This window comes from Carassius auratus, chromosome 50 (genome assembly GCF_003368295.1).
Source record: "Carassius auratus strain Wakin chromosome 50, ASM336829v1, whole genome shotgun sequence".
In the NCBI taxonomy this organism is placed as follows: domain Eukaryota; kingdom Metazoa; phylum Chordata; class Actinopteri; order Cypriniformes; family Cyprinidae; genus Carassius; species Carassius auratus.
This window is the reverse complement of record NC_039292.1, coordinates 10594700-10620583: the sequence shown is the minus strand read 5'-3', so window position 1 is coordinate 10620583 and position 25884 is coordinate 10594700. Positions and strand designations below refer to the sequence as shown.

Genomic DNA, 25884 nt, shown 5'->3' with positions numbered 1-25884 from the left:
ATGTTGCAAGATGAAGTGCAGTCCCATGTTGACTGCATGATCCACAGACCTATTTGCTTGATAAGCAGACAGCAGGGGTTCCAGTAATGTCCTTTAGATAAGCCAACACCAGTCTTTCAAATGACTTGACCACAGATAGGGCAACAGGATATAGGAAACTGATATGTAGCACTTCATTGACATCTAGTGCTCAGTTCATTGAACACACTTCACTGTTGTGACAAAAATATTGTGCTTTTTTTTCTCTCCATAGGTTGTGGTAAAAAAATAAAAAATAAAATAAAAAACCAACACAGGATTTAATTACAATTAAAACTGTATGGGCCATAATTCACCAGCTCATTCATGCTAACATTGTGGTTTTGGTATTTATTGTGAATTATCATATTTGAAACATCTTTTATAAGAGTATTCAGCCCCTAGATTTCACAGATTTAACCATACACTGTCCTTTTTCCAAAATGAAGGGGGTTATTTTATGATAATGTCTGGCTGACTGTACATTATCCTGCTTATTACTTGTCTGCTTACCATTTCAAAGAAAATGTGGACATGAAATACTGATTTTAAAAATAATTTATTTTATTGGTAGATTATTAATTGTAATACAGTAATAATGAATTGCATTACTATTAAATAATTCATGCATTTTCTATCCTCACTGTATTTGATAAAGTATAGTTTTTTGTAAACAGTTTTTGTAGTTCATTGTAAACAGGTTTCAAACTGCACAATCAACAAAAAAGATTAATAAATGTAACAAGACAAGCTGGTGTTCAAAATTCATATTGCACCACTCAGTTTCTCTCGGTCTTCCGATTAAGATCTAAAAACGTACCTCATCTTATTCAATCATATGCAGTTAGTACATACAAATTTTCAGTAGTTTCATATAGTTTTCCAACAAAGACCGCAAACCCCTGAATCTGAATTTCAGTCAGTTCAATATCAGTGCCTTTTGGAAAATGAATGAAACATCAGGTTTTCCAATTTGTCATTTTCTGCTGATGTTAAAATGGTTTAGTTGGTATAACTTTGGTATAAATCTTTAAAATCTTTAAAATGCATCTAGTTTCATTCAGTGCCATAGCCATTGATTTAAATTCCAAGGAAATCTAAAATTTGTAAAAATAAATATACATTTAAGAAAAATATCAGTATTTTAAAAAAAAAACAACACCACCTTAAATTAGATCAAATTGCAAGCCAGGTATGAAAATCTTCACCAGGACAAGTCAAGTTACAGAAAGTGACTGGACATGCATAGCTAAAATACATTTCAATTGTTTTTGTCATTGAGAAATCGAAATCTGAGCTTGAGCTCTTGAAGCAGCTTCGACTTTGCAGTTTCCCAGCTGTCTTCCCAGCCTAGAAATAAAAGAAGAAGAACTGTTTACTATGATTATAAATTTTAATAAAATGTAATTTAACATTTATAATGAACTATTTTTAACTACCATTCTAAAGCTGTGGGGTCAGTAATTATAAAAATAAAAGACATTTATTCAGTATGGATGCATTCAATTGATCAAATGTAACAGCAAAGATATTTAATAAAAATAAAAGCTTTTCTTTTTAACTTTCTGTACATCAAGGAAACCTAAAAATCTATCGAGGTTTCCACAAAAATATTAGCAGCACAACTGTTATCGACGTTGATATTAAAAAGAAATGAGCAGCAAATCAGCATATTAAACTGATTTCTGAAGGATTATGTGACACTGAAGACCGCAGTATTGATGCTGGAAATTCAGCTTTGCATCACAGGAATAAATTACATTTTTAAATATATTCAAATAGAAAACAGTTCTTTTACATTTTAATATTTTTTCACATTATTACTGATTTACTCTATTTAACCATAAACTGTATTTGATCAAATAAATGCAGCCGTGGTGAGTGTAAAATACTTTTTTTTTTCAGATGCATTACAAAATCTCACAGACTCCAAACTTTTGAACAGTACTGTATTTACAATGTATTATATATCTATATATAAAACATTAAATCTTTATTGAACATGTATTATGTAGTGTGTTTATGAGCTCACCTGGACAGCAGCAGGTTAACTGAACAGAGAAAGTAGCCTTTGCTCCGAGCGCCTCTTCTGTGTCCTCAAACACTGGCTTAGGCAGATTCTGCTTTGTGAACCACACATCTAAACAGTTTCTAACAGATGCACTGTTATCTGGTGTAAAAAGTTCAGAATAGAATAATTAAATTTCAAATCACGTGCATTAAGAAAGCCAATCTGTCTGGTCTTCAGTGGCTCTGACCTGTCTTTTCCCCCAGGAGACCCAGTATACGTTCACTCAGATGATTTCGAGCTGCTTTCTTGGAGCTTTGGCATGTGCACTTCATCGTATAGTTGCAGAAAGACAGCTGGATAGAGGCCTGTTCCACAGACTTCAGGTCAATGACAGGCTCTTTCTGTCCGGCCCCGTTCAGCATGGAGCTCAGCTGATTCTGCACCTCTTCAGGACTATCAGCTCCAGGTACTGAAGCATAATCGAAGAGAGGTGATAGTCCACGTAAGGCGTTCTGGAGAGCCCGTAACTTGGCCTCACCTTCTGAGGACCCTAAAAAAGACCGTATTATATTTGAACATTCATACAGATATTACATGTATTCTGTTACATTTCTGCTCCCAGTTAAAAACTGAATATATTGCTTTAAGAAGGGGTGTACAATTAAAATAAATGAATTTGACTGTGTGTCAAGGTTCATGTTTTAAAATATCAACCAAAAACATAATGATATTTATGAACTATGATAAAAAGAAAACCTAAAGTACAATTAGAATGGTATTTAAATGGTACAGTATTGTTCATGTTATTGAAAGAGGTCTCTTCTGGACAATAAAGATACATTTATTCGATCAAATTTACAGTAATCATAGTAATATTGTGAAATATTAGAATTTAAAACTGTTTTCTATTTCAGTATATTGAATTTTCAGCATCACATGATCCTTCAGAAATCATTGTAATGTACTGATTTACTACTCAAGAAACATTTATTTTTTTTAGCCATTTTGAAAACACTTGTGCTGCTTAATATTTTTGTGGAAATCGTGATATATTTTTAATGGAAAGTTCAAACAAACAGCATTTATCTGAAATAGACATTGTAACATTTTAAATGCATCCTTGCTGAATAAAAGTATTAATTTCTTTCCAAATATAAAATAAAATACATAATTATTCAGAATGGTAGTGTACACTTCTTACATTTTTTTCTTGATTTTCTTTATTTTTGACACACTTAATCATCATTGACCCCCAAATTATACTTGTTTCTGTGCTAACTCTTATTTCTTCAGACGCTCATACTAACCTTCTCCATAATACTTCACATCGTAAGTTATGTTTTTAAGTGAGCAATAAAATGGCTTTACAGATCCTTCAACATCTTCCTGAGGATGAATAAGAGACCTCTGTGAAAAGTGCTGCTTCACCAGTGCACTGCATGTTTTTTCATCTTGAATTAGACGTAAAGAAATCAGCATTAGTTTAAGAGCATAATTGTATTGGTATATTTATATATGAAGACATAAATATATACCTGTGCTAGGATCCAGAATTCCCACCGCGCAGCCGAATAACAGGTAGACTTTTCGAGTGGCTTCTTTCTTGGTGTCGTAGCCTTGTTTGTTGGCACACGTAAATTTTTCCAGGTTGACTGTCACGGTACATTTGACAATCTGATCATTTCTCATGTTCTGCACTTTCACGTGTGGTGGCTTGAGATTATATACAATCACCAGCTCATCGATTTCTGTGAAATACACAGAGATTTTCAAGTAGATGAGAGAACATTGCAACAACTAACTTAAACTTGTTTTATTTTAACAGTATACCACTAGCACCCCCTACTGGTGTCCCCTGCAACAGCACATCATCTTCCTTCCTACATGCTCCATTACCTGGACAATCAATCCTCTGTGAGGCTGAAGAGCTGGAGACTGAAGGAACAGGAACAAGGATTGTTTCCTGGCCTGATGTGGAGATGCTTTCAGGCTTCAGGTCTAAATCCTCTTTTACCGCTTCCTGATTGATAGATGCTACAGAAATAGTCCAGACAAAAAGAAAACCTTACTTTGCAAAATTTGATATGTAATAGAGTAGATACAATGATTTTTCTTTATTTCTTTTTTTTTCTTTATTACTAACAGTTTGAAAGCTTTGTGCTCATACCGCTGGTGACAGGCTCTTCACTGGCCTTTGCTTTATTCTCTACTGTTTCATAGATAGGATTTTTGAGACCCAGCATTTCTAGACGCTCTTTCAGAAAACCTATGAAGTTCTTCTCAGTGTCTGATATTGGAGCATAGTTGAGGATTCCTGACAGATGCTGCAGAGCAACTTTAGCTGCCTGTTGCTCTGCCTGTTTCTTCTTGGTGGAACCGTCTAAGAAATGAAAACATAAGGTCATAAATGGATGCATGCCACAATGAAATCTGAGTCATATTTCATCCCAAAATTAAAAGAATATATATGACTTTTATATATATGAATATATATATAAGGAAGTTAAATTTTGCATAAAGATTTTTTATTTATTTTTTGGGCATTATTTTCATGGCAGTTAACCAGATTTCCTTCAAAATTCCCATTATTCTAATGCAAAAGAAAAGGGGGAAAAAATCCATAGAGAGCTCCATCCAGTTAGGGGTGTTTATTTTTTTTATATATTTTTTTTTTCTTGTGATAAAGAAAAGTAAGATCTTAAATTGGATTTAAAACAGACTGCATTTCTTTTGGGCATAATATCATTTTTTATTTGTTATGGGGGTGAAATATTCCCTAGAAATTCACCCAAATAGTGCTAAATAAATGAATGAAATGAAGTTACCTTTGTCATAAAATGTGAAAGGCCCGATGAGTTTGAGCTTGCAGACTGTTGTATTGTCATCTTCCAAAAACTCTTCTGCTGGTTTTTGTAAATCATGTATGTTGAAATATTCCATGATCCCTGTCCTGTATGTCTGACCTGCTGAAGCAAAAATTAAAACCAGGTTATGCTGGTCTGATAACCATTTTAACAAATTCTAAAACAGTATTTTAGGTGTCGAGTGTAGGTGAAACACTTGTCAATATACTGGCATATGACTCAATATGAAATCTTTGAAATCGAACCTAAACTTTTCATACTTTACCTTCTGCTGGAGCAGAGATGTGAAAACGTTCTGACAAAACCTTATAAGCTGCTTCAGTCGCTTCCTCCTTTGAAGAGCATCTATCAGACTCGACTTCTTGATTGAGATCCACAGTCACTTTACCAAAAAAAAAAGTGATTCCTGAAATATCAAAAATATTTATTTTAATCACATTTCTTTGCTTATTAAATGTTTGATAAAGTGTTTATTTTGTCAGTAGATAAACTACTTTTTCAATCTTTCTTTTTTTCCAGGCTCTTTGTAATTTAAAGGAACCATAGAATGCTTTGATACAATATTTTAAATTGTTATCTGAGAGAGTGTAAGTTAAGTTTCATCTCAAAATACCCCACAGATAATTTTTTATAGCTTGTTGAAATTGTTTTTAGGGTATGAGCCAAAACGTGCTGTTTTTTTGTGTTTGTCCCCTTTAAATGAAATGCTGCTCCTGCCTCCCTTTTCAGACAAGTGCGGAGCTCAGTGTTGCCTAGTTTGCAGTTTTCCCGCAGGTTTAAGCGACCCCAATAACGTGAAATTTAGCCCCATAAAATGCAAATTTTACAAGGGGGGGAATCCCACCAAAACATGTATTTTACCCCACCAGAATGCAATTTTTACCAGGGGATCCCCCTCAAAACATGATTGGGATAGTTTTGAGTAGCAATTGGGCAGCTTTTGTTTTGAAAACCTGGCAACCCTGGCGGAGCTTCAAGAGCTCATGCTCGCCGACATACCAGTGTTACTGTTTAACTGATGGTGACCATGTTACTGACCTCACATTGCTTCCAAATGCAATTTTTAACTACCACATTCCTATCGATCTTTGCACAACTCCAGCGCTGAACTGATCCTAGTTTGTGAGGCAGTCCGGTGTAAAATGTTAGCACAAATGTATAGGACTTTTCTGTTTTTGTTTTTTTTCTTTTAAAATGAAATTTATTAACCATGTCCTCAGCGGTCTATGGAGACTGGTGTTTGTTGGTGCATTGCAACACACAACACTTTTAATGGCTCTTTGGCTCTGACATTGTATCTAACAGCAAGAGAACAGTAATGGCAGACCGCAGCTTCTCACTCAAGGCTGTGTCTATACTAATTAGGCAGAGAGCATCACAAATGGGCGGGACTTTCCCCGACTATGTCATCATAGTAGTGAGAAACCTGGAACTGCTGGTGTGGAGAGACTGATTATGAATTATTGGGATTTTAAATCAATGAGAGAGTGGATTTTTACCATTATAGGCTGGTTGTTTACACAATCTGCAGCCACACAACTGTGTCCAAACACCTTATAAAAGTGATTTTTGCATTCTGTGGCAGAATGCAAAATCCAAATAAATGAATTGGGCAATAAAAAAAAATAGATAAGATTGGCGCTGCAATAGCAGTTTCTTATAGCACTGCAATAGCAATTTCTTCCTACATGCTCTGTTACCTGGACATTCACTCATGGGCGTTTTCCTCTGTGAGGCTGGAGAGCTGGAGTCTGGAGGGTCCGGCTGCACAGGAACAGGAACACGGACTGACTCTCGGCATGAGGGAAATGATGAGATGATTTCAGACTCTGAAGGACTTTTCACTTCCTCCTTACTGATGGATACTGTAGGAGTTATAAGGTCTGAGCTGATGACAATGGGATCTTCACTGGCCTCTGCTTTATTATCAGTGTCGTATACAGGATTTTTAAGACCCAGCGTCTCTAGACGCTCTTTCAGAAAACCTTTGCAGTTCTTTTCAGTGTCTGATATTGGAGCATAGTTGAGGATTCCTGACAGATGCTGCAGAGCAACTTTAGCTGCCTGATGCTCTGCCTGTTTCTTCTTGGTGGAGCCGTCTAAGAAATGTAAGAAATGCAAACTACGTCAATGAACAATAGCTCGGAAATCAGCACAAAAGTTTTGTGAGAGAAGATAAATGATGTTTAACAACTGACTAAGAGCAAGAGTGCAGTTACCTTTGTCATAAAAAGTGAAAGGCCCAACAAGTCTGAGCTTGCAGATGGTTGTGTTGTCATCAAAATCTTCCCCTGGTTTTGGGAAGCCATTTGTGTTGAAATATTCCATCGTCACTGACTTATATGACTGACCTGTTGCAGTGAGAAAGAAAACCAGGTTTAGGGAGCTATTCCAAAAATCATTTTCATCATAAAATCCTAAATACTTCAGAGGCTATATGTCCAAACAACTTTTTGGAGATGTTTTAAACTGGGTAAAATATTGTGAAAATGGGTCAACCTTAAACCTCTTTTAACCTTAAATATTTATCTCTGAGACATACAAAGTGTAAAATTGAAAATAGAAGTAATATGTTAATTGATGAAAATATCTTTTATGTGTTGTGAAAGGCAATAAACTCATTTTCAGATGTACAAACCCGATTCCCAAAAAGTAGGGACACTGTACAAATTGTGAGTAAAAAAGTAATGGAATGATTTACAAATCTCATAAACTTATATTTTATTCACAATAGAATATAGATAACATATCAAATGTAAAAAAAAAAAAAACATTTTGAAATGTCATGCCAAATATTGGCTCATTTTGGATTTCATGAGAGCAAGTTGGGACAGGTAGCAATAAGAGGCCGGAAAAGTTAAATGTACATATAAGGAACAGCTGAGGACCAATTTACAACTTATTAGGTCAACTGGCAACATGATTGGGTATAAAAAAGAGCCTCAGAGTGGCAGTGTCTCTCAGAAGTCAAGAAGGGCAGAGGATCACCAATTCCCCCAATGCTGTGGCGAAAAATAGTGGAGCAATATCAGAAAGGAGCTTCTCAGAGAAAAATTGCAAAGAATTTGAAGTTATCATCATCTACAGTAATAATATCAACCAAAGAGAATCTGGAACAATCTCTGTGCTTTAAGGGCAAGAAAACCATACTAGAAGAGGGGATGTCACACAGTGGTAAACATGGCCTTGGCCCAACTTTTTTGAGATGTGTTGATGCCATGAAATTTTAAATCAACTTTTTTTTCCCCTTAAAATGATACATTTTCTCAGTTTAATCATTTGATGTGTCATCTATGTTGTATTGTGAATAAAATATTGAAATTTGAAACTTCCACATCATTGCATTGTTTTTATACACATTTTGTACAGTTTGCTAACGTTTTTGGAATCGGTTTTGTATTTGAGGCAATTCTTGCCAATTAAAGAGTTAAAACTGCACATTCATTGCACAAACCTGAAATGTCTTTATTTCCAACAACAATAAATGCAAACATATTTGTATGTATTTCACTGTAATACATAAATGCATACATAAAGCTCTTATTCATAAAGATTTAAACTAAATATTATTTTAAGGCTTAAAACTGATGAAACACTTAGATGCAAACTGACATTGTTTGGCTTTCCATTACCTCTTTGATTTGTACTTTACCTTCAACTGGGGCACTGATGCGAAAACTTTCCCATAAAACCTTATAAGCTGCTTCAGTCGCTTCTTCCTTTGAAGAGCATGTATCAGACTCGACTTCTCGGTTGAGATCCACAGTCACTTTACCAAAGAAAGTGATTCCTGAAGGGTCAAAATATAAAATGAACTACTTTATCATACATTGATCTCAGTGTGCAATAGTTCAATTCTACAATTTTTTTGTTATATTTGACCTGAGGAAGATGAAGAGGAGGCATCAGGCTGTATGACTGAGCTTGGTGGTACATCTGTGCTTTCTTCCTGTAATTTAAGCTGCTCGAGGGCAATGTATGCGACCTCCTGATGTGCAGCCTTTTTGTCGTTAAATACTTTTCTCCCAATGAAACTTTGCCCATTCACTGTCACTTTACCTCTGTAACCTGTACAGAGGATGTGAACTTCATATGATTAACTGTTGAATCTAACCTAAACCCTTCTAGAATTGCATCCACTTTTCCTGTATGTCTAAAAAAAAATGTTTTATTTGTTTCTAAACAACTATCATGCAATTAACATTAATTGGATGGATGATGAATTTGTTACCCTGGGATTCTTGGTCCTCTGTAAATTCCGGAAATTTATTATGTGGCCATTTATTTGCCTGACAATATTCATAAAGATGATTCTTGTATCTAAGCAGGTTGCCAGGAATAACTGGATCTGTGGATGGAGAAACACAAATGAGACCAAATCTGAATCCAGATGGACTCTTGCAAACTCAAAATGGCTCAAGTTGGGTTAAACTTGTGTCCTTTTTCTTAATAATTTGTTCTGTGTTAAAAACATGAGAAGAGGCTACTTAAGTGTACTTTAAAGTTTAGTTCACCCAAAAGTTTAGTTCACCTTTCGAGGCAAAGAATGAGGTATTTACGTTGCTGTCTATGCTGGGACAGAAAGCTCTCGGATTTAATCCAAAAATATCTTAATATGTGTTCTGCAGATGAACAAAGGTCTTATGGGTCTGGAACGACATGAGGGTAGGTAATTAATGACAGAGTTTTCATTTTGGGTGATCCATGCCTTTAAAGACGGTACACTTTCATGATTGTTTCACAACTGCAAAACTGCTTTCTGTCAAAATTTAATAAGGTTTGCTTTAAAGTATATTGTTAATTCATTATGTTTTCATTCAGTGACTTATTTGAGCACATTACAACATTGCAACTTCATTATTATTCATGTGTAATTACAAATGTATTTAAATATATGGCAAATAAGTTCAATTCTAATTGCATTTAGGGCTGGGCGATATATCTAACGATATGATCACGCGCATCTAGCCAGTAAATCTGGTTCTGTGATTACTGCTAAATCACCATCACCTGCTTTCAAATGGAGCGGCATTTAATAGACAGAGCCATAGATCACTGACAAGCTATGCAATAATGGAACCAGATTTACTGACTATATGCGCATGATCATATCGTTAGATATATCGCCCAGCCCTAATTGCATTTAATATAATTTAACTTAAATTTTCACACATCTGAAAACATTATTCAGTTCACACTTACAGTAAGTATATTCTTTTAAAGTATATTGCTGTTTTATATAACTGCTTTTAAGTGTATAATAACGTGTTTCTTTCTCACAATGGATCAGGCTCCTCTTAATCATAATCTCAACGTTTTTCAGTTTGTAATTTTTTAATGGGATATTATGTGTCACTAAACTTTCTCTATGAGTTCACTTTTAAATCAAACATAAAAACGAACGGTATCGTATTCTTCTCAGCTCTCAGTTCTTCATACCATGTGTGACTTTCTCCAGTTCGTCCATTCTGCCTTTCAGTTCGTCGATCTGCTCCTCATGTTTATCTAATTTTTCCTTCATCTCTTTAAGTTTTTGGATTTCAGGACCCAGGTTCTCCAGGAGGTCTTTGTTTTGGTCCAGGAAGTCCATGAGACTCTTCATGTCCTAAACATAAAGTCATGTTTAAGAACAAATGTGAAGCAGTTCACACTTACCTACTTAACTGTTTAATGTTGATCTACTGTACTTTGACATTTTCATCTTGGTTCCCCTCAAAGCGTGAGAAAAAGTCTTCAATCCTGTCTTTAATGGCTTGCTGCTCACGGTCCAGAACTATCTGCCGTTCTTTCATGGTCTGCAGATCCTCCAGCTGGCCATCGACCTCACACGGGGCTTGGTTGAAATTCTTGTCCAAGGTGTTATGAAACTATACAGAAAATCGAAAAACTTTCCCGTTAAGTACTGAATTAAATTATAAATAATGCAATTATATTGAAGGGCAACATTACCCTAATTGTTATTAATAATAATAATAATAAAAAAAACTTCCATAATAACCAAGGTCTTTCCATTAATAATAATAATAATTTTCTATTCACCTGTGTTATCTTCTTTTCCAGGTCTTTCATTTCTGGGATATGAGGTTGGAGCGTCTCGGCCAACTGCAGCACCGTTTTGTGATGCTTTTTCATGTCCTCATTACTCACTTTGAAGTCAGGCGAATGCATCATTTTGTTCCGTACAGTTATTACCTGAATTGTTGAAAAGAAAAGAGTAAAATGTGTTATCTGGCTCAACATGAGAGCTACAGTATTTGACTATCCATACCAATACGGTTGTTACATACTAAAGCAAGAGATTTTTACAAACATAGAGGTTCTGAATGAAAAAAAGAGAGAATTTGAAGGCAAAAAGTGGATATTTTCTTTTCAGAATACTTACCTCAACCACAGATTTCCCTGGGATGTTCTTGAAATGTTTACAGGAAGACATTAAGTTCAGGATGGCAGCAATATCAAACTGGTCAAAATTGTGATGTTGTTTGTGCCCACCTGGCATATGTGCCTGTCATAAGAAATATGTGAAGCGTGCAGTCATTAATGTTAAAAATGTAATGCACATGGTTTTTTTTTTAATTGCTGACATATCTAAATATAAACAAAACAATTTTCAGAGGCAACACTCTATTAATGCAATAGTTATGAATTATGACGGCAACTTACTTTGGCAACTTCCCACTTATCTGTTGGCCATAGACGAGGTTGGCAGTTCTCCCAGTGCATAATGTTACCCTTCCCATTATGATTGGCAATGATTTCTTTCTTCCAGTGTTCACACGACTGGCAGACAGGCTGCGGGAAGAAGCGAAGCACAGTTTGAGAGACATGTACAGACACTCCCAGAAACTTTGATCTTAACTGACAGTCTTATGGTGTACTGCATTATTTCCATTTATGTTGGTACTCTTTATTTAATGTGGCAATGACATTACTGTCATTATAAATGTATTGTGTTAAGAAGGAATAATAGCATTTAGTAGGCCTATGTAGAAATGTAGCATAAATGCATTCTGATCTGTATGGCAAACAGATGTTGTCTAAATGTATATATTTTATACAGTAGCCTATTACATTGGGTTCATTTAAAACGTGGTTTCTGATGAAGGCTGTTCCCACTGTGTACTTTGACTTTACATTTTTAGCTAATTTACCTTATTTACCCAAATTTACCTTATTCGCAAGTTTGCACTCTTTCGTACAGGTCTGACTATGGAGATGAGGTTTGTTTCGAAGAGAGTTGTGATAAGTTTCGGTTTCCTTTTCGATGAAGTCCTGAATGCGTTTCCTCAGTATGTAAAGACTCTCCGTTGTTTTGAGCCAGTTTTTGTAGTTTTCATCACTGAAGCGATTGTAAGACTGTGTGCTGCTCATGGTGTCTATGTAAAGCCGCAGGGATCGATGACTCTTTGTTACAGTAGCGCTGCGCTGCGATGTGACTCTACTGTCATCAGCAGGTCAGCTGACTCCTGGAGTTGCCAGATAATCGAAAAATTAACATCGCGCATTGATAAAGCAAAAGGGAATAATAACAACGTCTTTGTTGGTATTATTCAGTACCGTGAAAACCGTGGATAATAAAGAAATATAGAATCTCCTTAATATTAGTATTATAAATATATTATATATATATTATACTAATTAAATATATTATACTAATATTAGTATATATAAATGTCAAATTAAAACGATCTATTAAACGATTAAAACGAAATATTTCTCCATTATTTATGTCTGCTGCTTTAAAAATATATCGTCCCAGATGCAGAGTTTATCTTAAAATCTAAATATATTCAATAGGAATACTCATTGTTAGGTTTATTATTATCTACAGAGAGTGGAACAAATAAGAACCATTAATTAATTAATTTATTTATTCATGCCTTCATTCAAAAGTTACAGTTGTGTGAAGAGACCGCAAATGAAACATGACCCATGATATTTGAATAAACAAAAAATCAAGGTAAATATCACTCGCAAAAATTTAAGGTAAAATATAATTAAAAAAAAAGGAACAACAGTTCATAAATAGATAAACATAAAAGAGCTGTTAGTCAATATCGCCATCTAGCGCGCGCACGCACACACACACACACACACACACACACACATATATATATATATATATATATAAATATATATATATATATATATATATATATATATATATATATATATATATATATATATATATATATATATATATATACATACATACACACAAATCTATATACAAACAAACCCACATTTATATGTGTATGTATATTTATTTTACACAAGAAAAAAAACTTAACGGTTTTATTTAAGGACAATTCAAGCATGAATAGTCTAAGAGAGTATATGTCTAAAGTTCTCATCTTGTCTCAGTTTGTGTTGAACATGCAGTAGCAGAGTTTAACAGGAGGCCAGGTGTCCCCTGGCAGGGCTCCGCTTTCAAACAAGATCCTCCATCTGGCTCTTTTTTGCCTCTTCGTTCTTCTTTTTTTTTTTTTTATCGGTAGGGAAGAACAAGGTGGACTCTTGTCCCTGATGCTGTTACATAATACTGGACAATTGTTAATCAGGCATTAAAAATAAAAGTATATTAAAAGGATGGGTCTACTTCCAGGATCTGTTGCTGGGGTTTATTTATTTATAAAAATGGTCAAAAAATACGAAAGAATACGAAAACATCCCACACTAGAACAGATAGATAATTCTGTTGTTGTTAAAAAATATATATATATTTTGTTTTACATATATTTTTTGGAACCAATTTTTCAAACAAATAATCAAAAAATGCATTAAACTAAAATTCATTATTGCACGCACTCGCACACACACACACAAATACTATATATATATCATATATATATATATATGTATTAGTGCTGTCAATCGATTAAAAAAAATTAACTAATTAATCGCACAATTTTTTAAAATTAATCGCGATTAATCGCGATTAATCGCAATTAAAAGACTGAAACTTTTTGGATATGTAAATGTAAAATGTAAATAATTAATGTAAACTCAAGACAAAGAAACTATTTAAATTCAAAATATGATTGTTTATTGGAATTTTTGTTTAACTTGTAACACAGATTTTCTCATGTAAACAACATACCTGCAATAAACCATCAATATCCTCCAAATTAACTGTTGGCTTGAAAGCCATATTTATTACAGAAATAAAAACACAGGCATGTAAGTACCATTTGAATTTCAAAACAATCAATGCCAATAAAAAACAAAAATGATTTCCATGTTGAATTCTAAGTGGACTGCAAAAAAAATTCCAAAGTATAGTCATTGCCAGTGCTTTAAGTGGGCCAGTATGCACCCATACTCAGTACTGCCACTTCCAAATATAGCTCTTGCGTACCGCCACCTCTCCGTGCGCCCAGAACGTGCTTGTAGCGTACCGGTACGCTCATTTGGACATCTGTTTTAATAGAGGTTTTAATCGTTTACCTGCACTGCCGATTTTCAGAGCGCCCTTCACAATGCAAGCTTCCTAATTCATCCCACCCAGAGCAGAAACTACATTACCCATTCACCCTTAAGTTATACAAGTGAATAGCGCATGTGTCGCTTTTCCCACTGTTAAGTGTCAACAACTCAACGTGGCCGGAGAAGGTGTGTGAAACTCGTTGTGAGTTATACTAAAGCAAAATCTTGAGTATTTATTGTCTGATAAACATTAAAAACTGTCTGCGGAGGTTGAGTCGTCCTGCAGCCCCCGCTGGCTGTTCATTGGCTGCAGCATCTTTTTTCTAAGTTCTAAAAAAATACCATAGACGGCAAGGCACAAATTTAGATATTCATTTATCTAATTAATCTATAGCCTATGCACAAAGACAATATGATCTTTTTGTCCCTTTTTTGTTTTAAAGCTTGATGAAGAGAGAGAGCGCAAGTTGCTGCAGCTGAGGAGGACAGTGATGCACGCGCACAGGAGTGATTGACAGTTCGCGGCACTGTGTACAAAAAATACTCCGCTACACAATTATTTCGTTATTTTCATTTAAGCTTATTAACGTTAGCGTTATAGAAAGGTCTGATTTACGCACTGTTACAGTCATTGTTTTTTTTTTTTTTTTTTTAAACAATGACATTTGAGTTCATGATTTTAATGTTGCTGTTTCTTGTGGCAGACTGAAGAGTAATCCGGCAGAGTTTTATACTGAAACTTTCCGTCTAAAAGTCCTTCCTTGGTCTTATCCATATTTCTTTGCACGTTGAACACACATAGGCCACAACTGGAAAAAAAAAAAAAAACTGCAACCGCGTTAATTGCGTTATTTTTTTTTAACGCGTTAAATATTTCAAATTAATCGAATGCGTTAACGCGCTAATTTTAACAGCACTAATATGTATAAATATATGTATATATATATATATATATATATATATATATATATATATATATATATATATATATATATATATATGTATAAATATATATATATGTGAAGAGTTCAGATGCAAAAGCCTCTAAATGTCATCTGAAATTTGCATCTACAATTAGGATTTTTATCAGGCTCCTATATTTATGTTCAGTTATTTCACTTCAATAGCCTGGAAAAGGACCTGCACATTGTCATTAAAGTAAAATGACTCAACCAAAGCATAGGAGCTTGATAAAAATCCTAATTTTAAATGAAAATTTCAGATGGCACTTATAGGCTTTTGCATCTGAACTCTTCATATATAACACACTTATATTTAGATGTGTGTGTGTGTGTGTGTGTGTGTGTGTGTGTGTGTGTGTGTGTGTGTGTGTGTGTGTGTGTGTGTAGTATATCAAAGCGTATCAAATCAAAATCAGATCACTATATCAAATATATAATCAGTATTGAAATGAGATAGAAGTGTGTGCATAAATTCAACAAACTATAAGTTTGTTTTTATGGTATTAAAATCTGATGACCATAGTTTTTATATTATTTTCATATTCTAATACCTTTCTATTATTATGTAATATATATATATATATATATTTGTTTTTTTTTTTTGTTTTTTTTTTTTAATCGTCGAATTTTCCTAATAAATAATTTTAGAATGAATTGTAATATAAAATCAGTATCACTTGCAATTAACATATTATAAAAAGTAAATAAAAAAATATAATATATATAATTACAAAATTATAAGTGTTATCCTTCCACTAAAAAATATAGTTCCTTATAAAATGTTGCTATGTAACAGCTATACAGCTGCGTAGTAATACAATGAACAGGTGTTTCTATCTCGTCATACCTAATACTATATTATGGATTTTAGGCTGTATATTTACCATTCAGAAGCCTGATTAGAAATGATCCGCTTTATGAAACAGTAGCATAGTTATCTTATCTTTAAAACAGAGCGTCAAAATACTGTAATCTCTTCTATCAATGACGGTGCTGTGCTCCACCCTCTGCCTCAGAGGCCCCGCCCATCCCGTGCGCATCCCGTCTGCATTCTGCAGGAGGCACGGGAAAACAGGGATAGACCATCCCGATAAACTAGAGGGGTTTAGTGATAATGGATCACTGTTTTAATTCGCATACACTCGTGTTCAGACAAAACAACAGAGTATTTTTTATTCCAAATGTAGGAATTTATAGCTAAATAACAACACATGGGTTTGTACAGAAAAGCTAACCGCTGGCCCCACCGAATTTCATTCTACCCTTTCCCAAACTGCGCTTTGAACTCTACCGCCCCGCTGCCATGTTGGATTGAAGGATCGTTATTGCTTTAGGAGTTCGGAATGAAAGTTTATATTATGCAGTCTGTCAAAAGTGAACGAGTTAAAGAATAAATAAGCAACAGGAGTTAACGAGTCGCACCTGCATCGCCCGCGCATTGAGGACAACACTACATCGGCTCTACATGTATGCGGAGTTCCTTACGGGATGAACGGATCGCAGGCCATGTTGATCTGTGATTGCACATAAAATAATCTAAAACGAGACAAACGCTCAAGTTCATCCGCCTCGTCCTTCAACATGAGCGGCCACCCGGCCCAGAGGAGGGTGGGTAACGTGGGCTCTCTGCTTCTGACCCCGCATGAGAACGAGTGTCTGTTCAACTACCTGGGCAGGAAATGCATCGTAAGTTATGTTTACTCTCACGGCAGGTCTGTAGTAGGGGTGCTCCGATCACGATCGGCCGATCGTTAATGCGCATCTCGTCAGTAAAGCCGGTTTTCTAATCAGCCGTTAATTCCATCAGGTGCGTGATTTCACATGGAGCAGCTGTTACTACACCGAGCCGTTGTTAACTGAGAAGATGCGCCAATAAACGCTGAAAATTAACGTGATTTGCGCATCTTCTCAGTTAACAACGGCTCTGTGTAGTAACAGGTGCTCTATGTGAAATCACGCACCTGATGGAATTAACCACTGATTAAATAACCGGCTTTACTGACGAGATGCGCACAACGATCGGCCGATCGTGATCGGAGCACCCCTAGTCTGTAGTCCTCTAACCGCAGGTTCACATGCAAACCACCCTGCTTTTCTGATATCCAGCGATGCGATGCAAACGAACGCCGATAACTTCACAAGGACAGTTGTGTTTTAACGCGTTTGTGATGCGCATCAGGACGCACTGGGAACATCCTCCTCACTGTCAAAGCAAAATATACTTCTGTTATTGAAGTTAGACGTTGTAGTATAAGCTATTCGTATGATTGTGAGTTGGTAGTTATATATTCCATGTGATTTCAGAGAAAATGGCAATAGGCCTCGAGTAAAAGCTGGGTCGTCAAAACCTAGTGAAGCTGCCTACGAAGACAGCATCATAAGTGTATTCTGAGTCAGCCAAATGATGCACGTGCAGATGATGACTAAATATGCTGTCTATGTAGGCAGCTCACTATAGTCTTAGTCTTTGAGTCACAGCTAATGTCTCCATCAAATGTGTCAGTAAACTATCTATCTATGTACATCTATCCTTCTAGCTATCTGTGAAGCTATCAATGTCTATCTGCATGTCTTTCTATCTGTTATTCTATCTGTCACTTCATTTATTTGGTACAAAATATAGCAAGACTCTGTTGTCTGTGTTCAATCTCAAGTAACTGTCCATTTCTTCTCAAAGTGTTAATACGATTTATTTTATTTTATTTTTCATTTCTGGAAGCACCAAATTTGCATTGAAAGGAAACTTTCAGTTAGTTGTCCCTGCTAAATTAAAACAACACCTACATCCATGATTACATTGTCTAATTTTTTTTTAATTGTCAGAACTGAATACATTTGCTCTTTTCAAGTCTGTCCTACTTGGTATTCCATAGTTATAATATGTCTTTATATACAAAATATAAATCCAAATGACATTTATGAAGTTATTTAATACACTTTTGTTTAATACACAAGTTTAATACACTTTTGGATCACAACATTTTTCAGAGAGAAGTTTTAGGAGTGATAAAACAGTATATACATTAATCAACTTAAAGGGATAGTTCACCCAAAAAATGACAATTACCCCATGATTTACTCACTCTGAAGTTATCCTAGTTGTATATGACTTTCTTCTTTCAGACCAATACAATCAGAGTTACATTAAAAAATGTCCTGGCTCTTCCAAGCTTTATAATGGTAGTGAATGGCTGTTGAGATTTTGAAGTCCAATAAAGTGCATAAATCCATAATAAAAATTGTCCCACGCTGCTCCGGGGAGTTAATAAAGGCCTCTTGAAGCAAAGTGATGCATCTGTGTAAGAAAAATATCCATATTTAAAACGTTATATACCGTAATCTCTTGCTTCAGCTAACTGTCGTACGCTTGTTCACGAGAGAGTGGCATTTTGAGTACGCCACTCTCATGTATGTTTTAGTTATCAAATTTTAGTGGAAAATGTTCATAGTTAATGTGATGAACTGCATCTCTGCTAGGTCACCTTTGTAAACTTGAACCTAGAAAACACCTTAACACCAGTTAGTTTAAAACAATCTAACGAAAGCTTTTATAGATTCAACTTTTTTTAAATGAGTTAAAACAGATTTCCAAATAATTAAATAAAAATGTCCAAATTCATTTTGGGGCCACTGTATGTAGGGCTGTAGCTATCAAATATTTTAGTAATCGAGTATTCTACCAAAAATACCATCGATTAATCAAGTAATCTGATAAAATTTGTTTTTGCTTAATCATATTGACGCGATATTGATGTGCGCATGCGCAGTAAACCCGGGTAGGAAAATCTGACGGGTAGGATACGATGTCAGGACACCAGACTTTTATTTGGATGGATAGACGTACCTTTACAGTTCTGTGTATGTGATGTGCTAGTTTTACTCAAATCAAACGGTCAAATGCTCATGAAGTGACTGTCAGAGCAGTTCTGGAGATGTTGTTCATGTGTTCAAGTCCTTATTTAGTGAGACAGCAGACGCTGAAATTACCGCGAGCGTCACGTGTGCTTCAGTGTGTGCCGGTGCACACTGGCTGCGTGGCGCGAGCATGGCCGTTTCTGCTGCGTGGAGGCTGCTTCGCGTTTTCTGTGTCTTTACACACCAGAATCGTGCCTGACGCGGCTTAATATTTACAGATAGTAGTCCATATCGTAATTTGATGTAAGTGCAATGACCTATTTTTGATTAATTCATTCAAAATTTGGCCAATTCCATGCCATCCCATGTTAAACTGTAAATTCCATTTATATGACTGGATTCCGCAATTCCCTCCATGTTTTCTGCATCACGGAAATCATAGGGCCCTAGTTGTGGTATGCCAGATCTTGCAATGGACACACGCCACGACGTTCTCTTTACGTTTGCCCGCTCCCTCAAATCAAAACACTGCTGACTCCTTGCAGTATGCGATTAGCGCTTGTGTCTCCTTCCACTTTGTGGGTGACGTAAACGCGTTGTCACATAAGATGATTTCATTGCGAAAGAACCTGACGTGAAATTTTAAATAAACTAAAAGCGGCTTCGAGGCAGAGGAATGTGCCTCAATCATTTTTTGTAATCAAGTTACTCGAGTTACTCGAGGAATCGTTTCAGCCCTAACTGTATGTTTCGAGTAAATTTTTTTTACAGTTTTCCTTGCTAGAAACGTCCTGTCTCTTGCCTTAAAAGGAAGTACTTGTTAGAAATGTTTCCTTATTTTTCCAAAATTCCTGTTGCTGCACAATCAGGTGACGAGTTACAATTTAAATGCATCATGTTTTTGGTTCCTAATAGATTTCTGATGCATCAACAAGATTTTTTGATTGTAATATACTTTGATTGTCATTGGTTTGATTTGATTGTGATTGTCAAGTTGCATTAAAATTTTAGAAATGGTTAAGGGAAGGATTAAGATTGGCAAAACAACACAACAACTAGTTTCTGTGTTATGCATTTCATATGAAATCTGATTCACAAAAATGGTATTGTTTCCCATCAGAGCTACTTAAGTTGCTCATCCATGTCTAGGTGGAATCAACATGGATGCGAGCAGTGTCAGTCCAGTAACGGCAGCCAAGAGCCGGACCATAAAGTGGGCTTTCACTGGGAATGACTAAATATGAGACGCGTTCTTTGGGGCCAAGCTCCAGCAGTCATGGGTTCATTCATCACTGTGTCCCGAACCGGCACCGAAAACTGAAGGCCGAGCGTGGACCGAGTCCAAATCACACAATAGTGAGGGTGGGTTGTGCGTGATCAGCAGTCTTTGAGGACAGGAAGTGAACTGATCTGCCTCCTATCCATGGAGATTTGAGCTTTAATGAATAGAGCTGCTGAGCCAGTGCTGATCCAGAATCAGGTTTCCAAGCAAACCGAACCAAAGTCTGACATCAAGTCATGATCCTTATGAAAGTGGGGGAGATGTATGTCTTTAATGCGTCTTTATGTTCTTGGCAATGTCTTAAGCAGACAGGAATGCCGCACGGATGCAGTTAACTAGGAAAAGCTTGGCAAATGTCCATCAGTTACCTCTTTTGGATGTTGTTTTCAGTATTTGTTGAGTGCGATTTAAACCTAGCTGATCGATCAAACGTATTGATTTACATATCAGCATGAGTGTGTTTGGCTGCTTTGAATCCAATGAGTGTGTGTTGTTTATGTCATACGGAAACCCGACTCTTTCTTGAACTTGCTGAACTCTGGATGCAGTAGTTGAAGGTTTAGTGATGTCCTTGAATCACTCGGCCCACCAAGACAAAACAAGTGTTCGTCTTCAAATGCTGAATGTGCAGTCTAGAGCACGAGGAAGCAGTTTTTCATCACAAGAAATGAAGGGAAGTCTTCATTGATGCTTCTATTACTGACGTGGCAGGTTCCCAATGAGTGGAGTAGTTACCCAGCATTCTCTTTTCCCTTGCCTCTCTCTCTGTTGTTAAGTGTAGATGTTTTTATTACCTTTTTAAGATGAATGAATCCAAAGAATACTGGTTTATTATTTCGAGTCGTCGAAGTTCAAAACATGTTCAACACTTGAATAGACTTAATTGATAAATGTCTAGTGTTTCTTTAGATAGTCAGGTTATTTTTTCATTGATTTATTGGAGAAATAATCAGTAGGTAATTGATTAAAAGTCAAAGTTTAAGAAATGTTTGATAAATTTAGACTTTCTATAATTTATTAATCAGTAAAGTATTTCTTCAATTCGATTACTTAGTTTTAAGAACCTTATTTCTTCAAGTGATTATCAATTATTTATTTGTTTATTCTTTAATTCCAGTCAATAAATCAAATTACTTTTACGAAACGTATGTATTCAATTGGTTATTGGTTAATTGATTTTATTAAAAATTTCAAGCATTTAATTAGAATTCTTTCGAGAAACATATTTATTCAACTGATTAATCCAGTTACTTTTATTAATGAGATAATCTGCTTATTTCTGTTAATCAGATTGCTAATAGTCTAATTTAATTCAGTTGTTAAAAGGAATTCAAAGTTTATAATTCTTTTATAAAATTTTGACTTTATAATCTCTTAAACTCTGAATAATTTATTTTAATCTGATTAGAGAATTCTTTCATTTATGAAACCAATTAAACTACTGAATTGTTTATTGAATTCCTTTAATTTAAATTTTTTTATTGAATTACAAATTACATGATACATTTTTCTAATGCAAACTTTAAATTCAGAATATTTTTTATATTTGTTTAAGCCGTTGGTTTATTTGTTCAATTATTCAGGGCTGTTGCAGTCCTGCTGACGGACGGTTTCTTAAGTTATTGATGCGTTATTGCGAGGTCTGTATTGATTAGAGACTTCATTCAAATCTTTGTTCAATGGCTTGAATGTTTTCATCAGAAATGTTTCTGTCTAATGAGTGTTAAAGCACAGGACAAGGTTTCTTTGGTCTCCTGTAATTGCTCAGCATACGCCTGCATGTGTGTGAATGCCTGTGTTACTTGTCCATGGAAAATATTTCATCTTCTGTGAGATCTTGGCTGTCCTCCCTATGACAGTATTGCCAAGACACTGGCCTATTTTTCCTTTCGGTAACCCGTGTCCTGAAAAAGTGTTCGAAAAGCTGCTTTGGGTCATGTGCGGAAAACGCAGACACTCTTCGATTAAGAGTCCCTGTGGAGAGAGAATAAAATGCCCCATCAAGTGTGTCTCCAAGTACTTTAAATCACTGCAGTATTTGATATCTGCAGAGGCTAGTGTGCAGCAAACAACATCAAGAAGAATTCATACAACAATTTCTATGCATTCTTCGATGTTTACAGTTTGTCCTAGATATTAATATGCAGTTCTGTCCAAAATACATCCCTGAAATTGAAAGGTTTATAAGAGGATAAACATGTCAGTGTTGGTGCATTGCCTTTTTAATTTGAACTTAAATTTAAATTTATGCATTTAGCAGATGCTTTTATCCAAAGTGACTTACAGTGCATTCAGGCTATCAGTTTATACCTATCATGTGTTCCCGGGGAATCGAACCCCCAACCCTGCGCTTGCTCTACCAGTTGAGCTACAGGAACATAACTTAAGGCAGTATCTAAGATAGTTGTTGTTTTATTATAATATATATATATATATATATTTTAATACGTTTTAGGATTGGAAAAACTTTAGAATTTCCATTAATTGACATTTCACAATTATGAATTATTTATAAAGTGTTTTTTATTTTTTTTGTGTGTATATATATATATTTTTTGCAGTAGTAATTGTTTATATTTTATTCATACTAAAGTCTGTATTTTCTGAAGGGTTTCAAATATTTTTGGATGCTTTGATAGATCAAATTTATCAAAGGAATGATTCACCCAAACTGAAAGTGTTTTTATGTGAACGGATTTGGAGAAATTCAGAATCACATCACTTTCTCTCCAGTGGATCCTCTGCAGTGAATGGGTGCCGTCAGAATGAGAGTCTAAACAGCTGATAAAAACATCACAGAAAAAAAAACAATCCATCAAGGTGTTTTAACTTTATGGACTGGAGTGGTGTGGATTAGTTGTGGATTACTGTGATGTATGTGATGTATGAATGATTGGACTCTCATTCTGGTGGCACCCATTCACTGCAATGGCTTCCATTGGTGAGTAATTGACTTAATGCTACATCTCTACAAATCTGATCCGATGAAGAAACAAACTCCCCTAAATCTTGAATGAGCTGAGGTACATTTTCAGCAAAATATTTACATTTTTAGGTGAACTTTTCCCTTAATGAACTATTTTTTGAAAACCATTATCTAAATCTTGCTCTTAATTTTAGGATGATCAATAATTGTGTATTTTGCTTGTTTCATGAAGTTGATGATTATTTTTTTGTCTTTTTGCAGACCTTGTGCTCAGCGGTGGTCCAGGTGTACGGGGCAGACAGGGGCTCGTCCTGGTTCAAGAGGTGCTGTGGTGTGGCCTGTTTGGTCAAAGATAACCCTCAGAGGTCATATTTTATCCGTGTCTTTGATATCAAGGTGAGTTCTCTGAGATGAAATAAACAGCAAAGATAAGCCGTTAGTGCATGTGCTGTGTAAAATATCTTGTTTCTCATTTTTTCAGGATGGAAAAGCAAAGTTTGAGCAGGAGCTCTACAATAATTTCACAGTCAGTTGTTCGAGAGCCTACTTCATTTCCTTTGCCGGAGATGTGAGTTTTTTTTTTTTCTTTATATACAGTATTTCACATTGTTGACCATTAGCAAGAAAGCAAACAGAGGAAACTAAACTTAATTTAGTTTGGGTAGTCTCTTTCTTCTAAAACTGCTTTTAGCATTAGGGGCTGTTCACATATCGCACCTAAAAAGTAAAAGTAAAAAGGCAGTTGCGCTCCCGAGGTGTCGGCCGTTGCTAAGCTACCATGACCTGCTCTTTCCATGAAGACGCGGAAATTTCAGCAAAGGAAAAATGGATTTGCAGCTCTAAAAATCGCGTGCAGTAGCTCTGCTACTAAATTTATTTTAAAATGGCAATCCATATACAGCTATGATCAGCTGTTCATTAATCTTGGCTGAGCTTTCAGTGTTGTTACGGGAAAGGATGAAGCTGATTGGCTAGTTCTTGTCACATGACTCGCGGTGCACTTGCGGCATTCTGAAAAGTTTTTAACTCTATGCGGTGCGGACGCGCCCGGAAAAAACGAGCGCATCGCATATTGTTCGTATTGCGACCACGCCGCTTCCATTATGAGCGCGCATACCGCACGCCTACTTTGGAAATAACAAAATTGAGCATGCAAAAGACGCGATATGTGAACGACCCCTTAGTTAGGATGTGATCTGGCTTTTTTTGATCATATGGTGTGTTTTGCTCTTTAGTCTTGTCAGATGGGCCTCAACTTTGCCAGTGAAGAAGAAGCCAAACGATTTCGGAGTGCACTCAACGAACTGCTCAACAGACGACAGAGGAAAACTGGTAAATGTGCTGGTTCTTATTTCTTTCCTTCTAAGGGATAATAGTTCACCAAAAAATTACAATTAGGCCTTTATTCAGTTACTCACCCATATGTTGTTCCAAGTCCAATCCATATGACTTCCTTTTTCGGTCCCAAATCTATTTTTTTTCCTTTTTTTTTTTATAATAGTTCACCCGAAAATTTGAATGATAAATTTTCACTTATCCTCATTACAAACCATAGTACATAATGAGTTTGGCTTTTTCTTTCTGCACACAGCTGTATATTGTTTAATTTAATTGATTCTTATTTTGATTCTGATATAGCTATAAATTAGGGATGTCCCCGACTAAGGATTTTCATAGCCGAATCGTAATTTTCGAATCTTGCTGATAGTCTAATCATATTTGGGGGTGGAGCAAAATACATTACGAATGTATTTAACTAAGGGAAAATGTGTAACGGAGGCCTCGCAGATTCAAACGAGGTACATAATGTTTTATGTTTTAATTAAAAGATAGTTAACATTAAACGTCAGAGAAACCTTGAGAGTTCCCAGCATTTTTTTTACAACTGTGCAATCTTTATAATGTTATGTGTAAGACAGTCCCAGTAATAGTTATTAATATTCTGCATTGTTGTTTGTCCTTCTCGCAATGCGCGCTGAAGAGATAATCTCCATACTTTTATGATGTTTTTAATCCATGCTGGCAAGATGCCTCTCTCTGTCGGTAACAGATTATAAAAAGTTTAACTTTTCTATAGGGGTGGTTAGACTTTTTTTTTTTTTACGCACGCTAAAATATTTATTTGTAGCGTCTTTCTTTTCATATTCTTATTGACAGCAATTATAATGGGCTGTATATTAAATTATTTGGGTGAAAACCAGTAGTTCTATGTGAAATTAGACATTGAGGACCGCCATATAGCCAAAATTATATCATAACACCTGCGAATATTCGACTGAGAGATTTGGAGTCGAGTCAGGCTCCTCGAATCGAAGCATCAAATCGTTGACTATTTGAAAGCTCCAGTCATCATTCATTGTAATTGCATGGAAAAGAGTGTCTAGCACATTATTTAAAATATCTCCTTTTGTGTTCCACAGTAGAAAGCAAGTCATATGGATTTGTAATAACATGTGGATGAGTTTTAAATTTTTGGGTGAACTTTTCCATCAACACGCACACTTATTAAGCTCGCATTTTCTTGTTAACCTGTTATTTGC

At 35.5% G+C, this 25884-nt stretch overlaps 2 protein-coding genes across 4 annotated transcripts in view; one reads left to right on the top strand and one right to left on the bottom strand.

The window, feature by feature from the left end:
- Window positions 1-558: 558 nt before the first annotated feature.
- Window positions 559-12359, bottom strand: LOC113066978 (uncharacterized). 2 transcript variants are annotated; one of them, XM_026239146.1, is made up of 20 exons: window positions 12064-12359; window positions 11557-11685; window positions 11276-11398; window positions 10933-11085; window positions 10581-10760; window positions 10333-10498; window positions 9125-9241; window positions 8776-8961; window positions 8546-8683; window positions 7113-7244; window positions 6594-6992; window positions 5159-5299; window positions 4855-4995; window positions 4197-4409; window positions 3926-4063; window positions 3565-3777; window positions 3337-3480; window positions 2277-2579; window positions 2051-2188; window positions 559-1368 (listed from the first exon to the last, which is right to left on the bottom strand). In XM_026239146.1, exons 1-20 carry the CDS (start codon window positions 12262-12264, stop codon window positions 1280-1282), a joined length of 3444 nt encoding a protein of 1147 aa, XP_026094931.1. In that variant the 5' UTR covers window positions 12265-12359; the 3' UTR covers window positions 559-1279. The 2 variants fall into 2 exon arrangements, with proteins under 2 accessions (XP_026094931.1, XP_026094932.1); XM_026239147.1 differs by having other exon boundaries at window positions 4855-4992.
- Window positions 12360-16372: 4013 nt separating this feature from the next.
- Window positions 16373-25884, top strand: part of LOC113066976 (neural Wiskott-Aldrich syndrome protein-like) — a 23758-nt gene continuing 14246 nt past the window's right edge. The window contains exons 1-4 of one of the 2 annotated variants that reach the window (XM_026239142.1): window positions 16373-16967; window positions 23606-23740; window positions 23826-23912; window positions 24580-24676. In XM_026239142.1, coding sequence (XP_026094927.1) covers window positions 16863-16967; window positions 23606-23740; window positions 23826-23912; window positions 24580-24676 — 424 coding nt within the window. In that variant the 5' untranslated portion in view covers window positions 16373-16862. The remainder of the gene's footprint in view (window positions 16968-23605; window positions 23741-23825; window positions 23913-24579; window positions 24677-25884) is intronic. The other variant, XM_026239141.1, reaches the window with a different exon arrangement.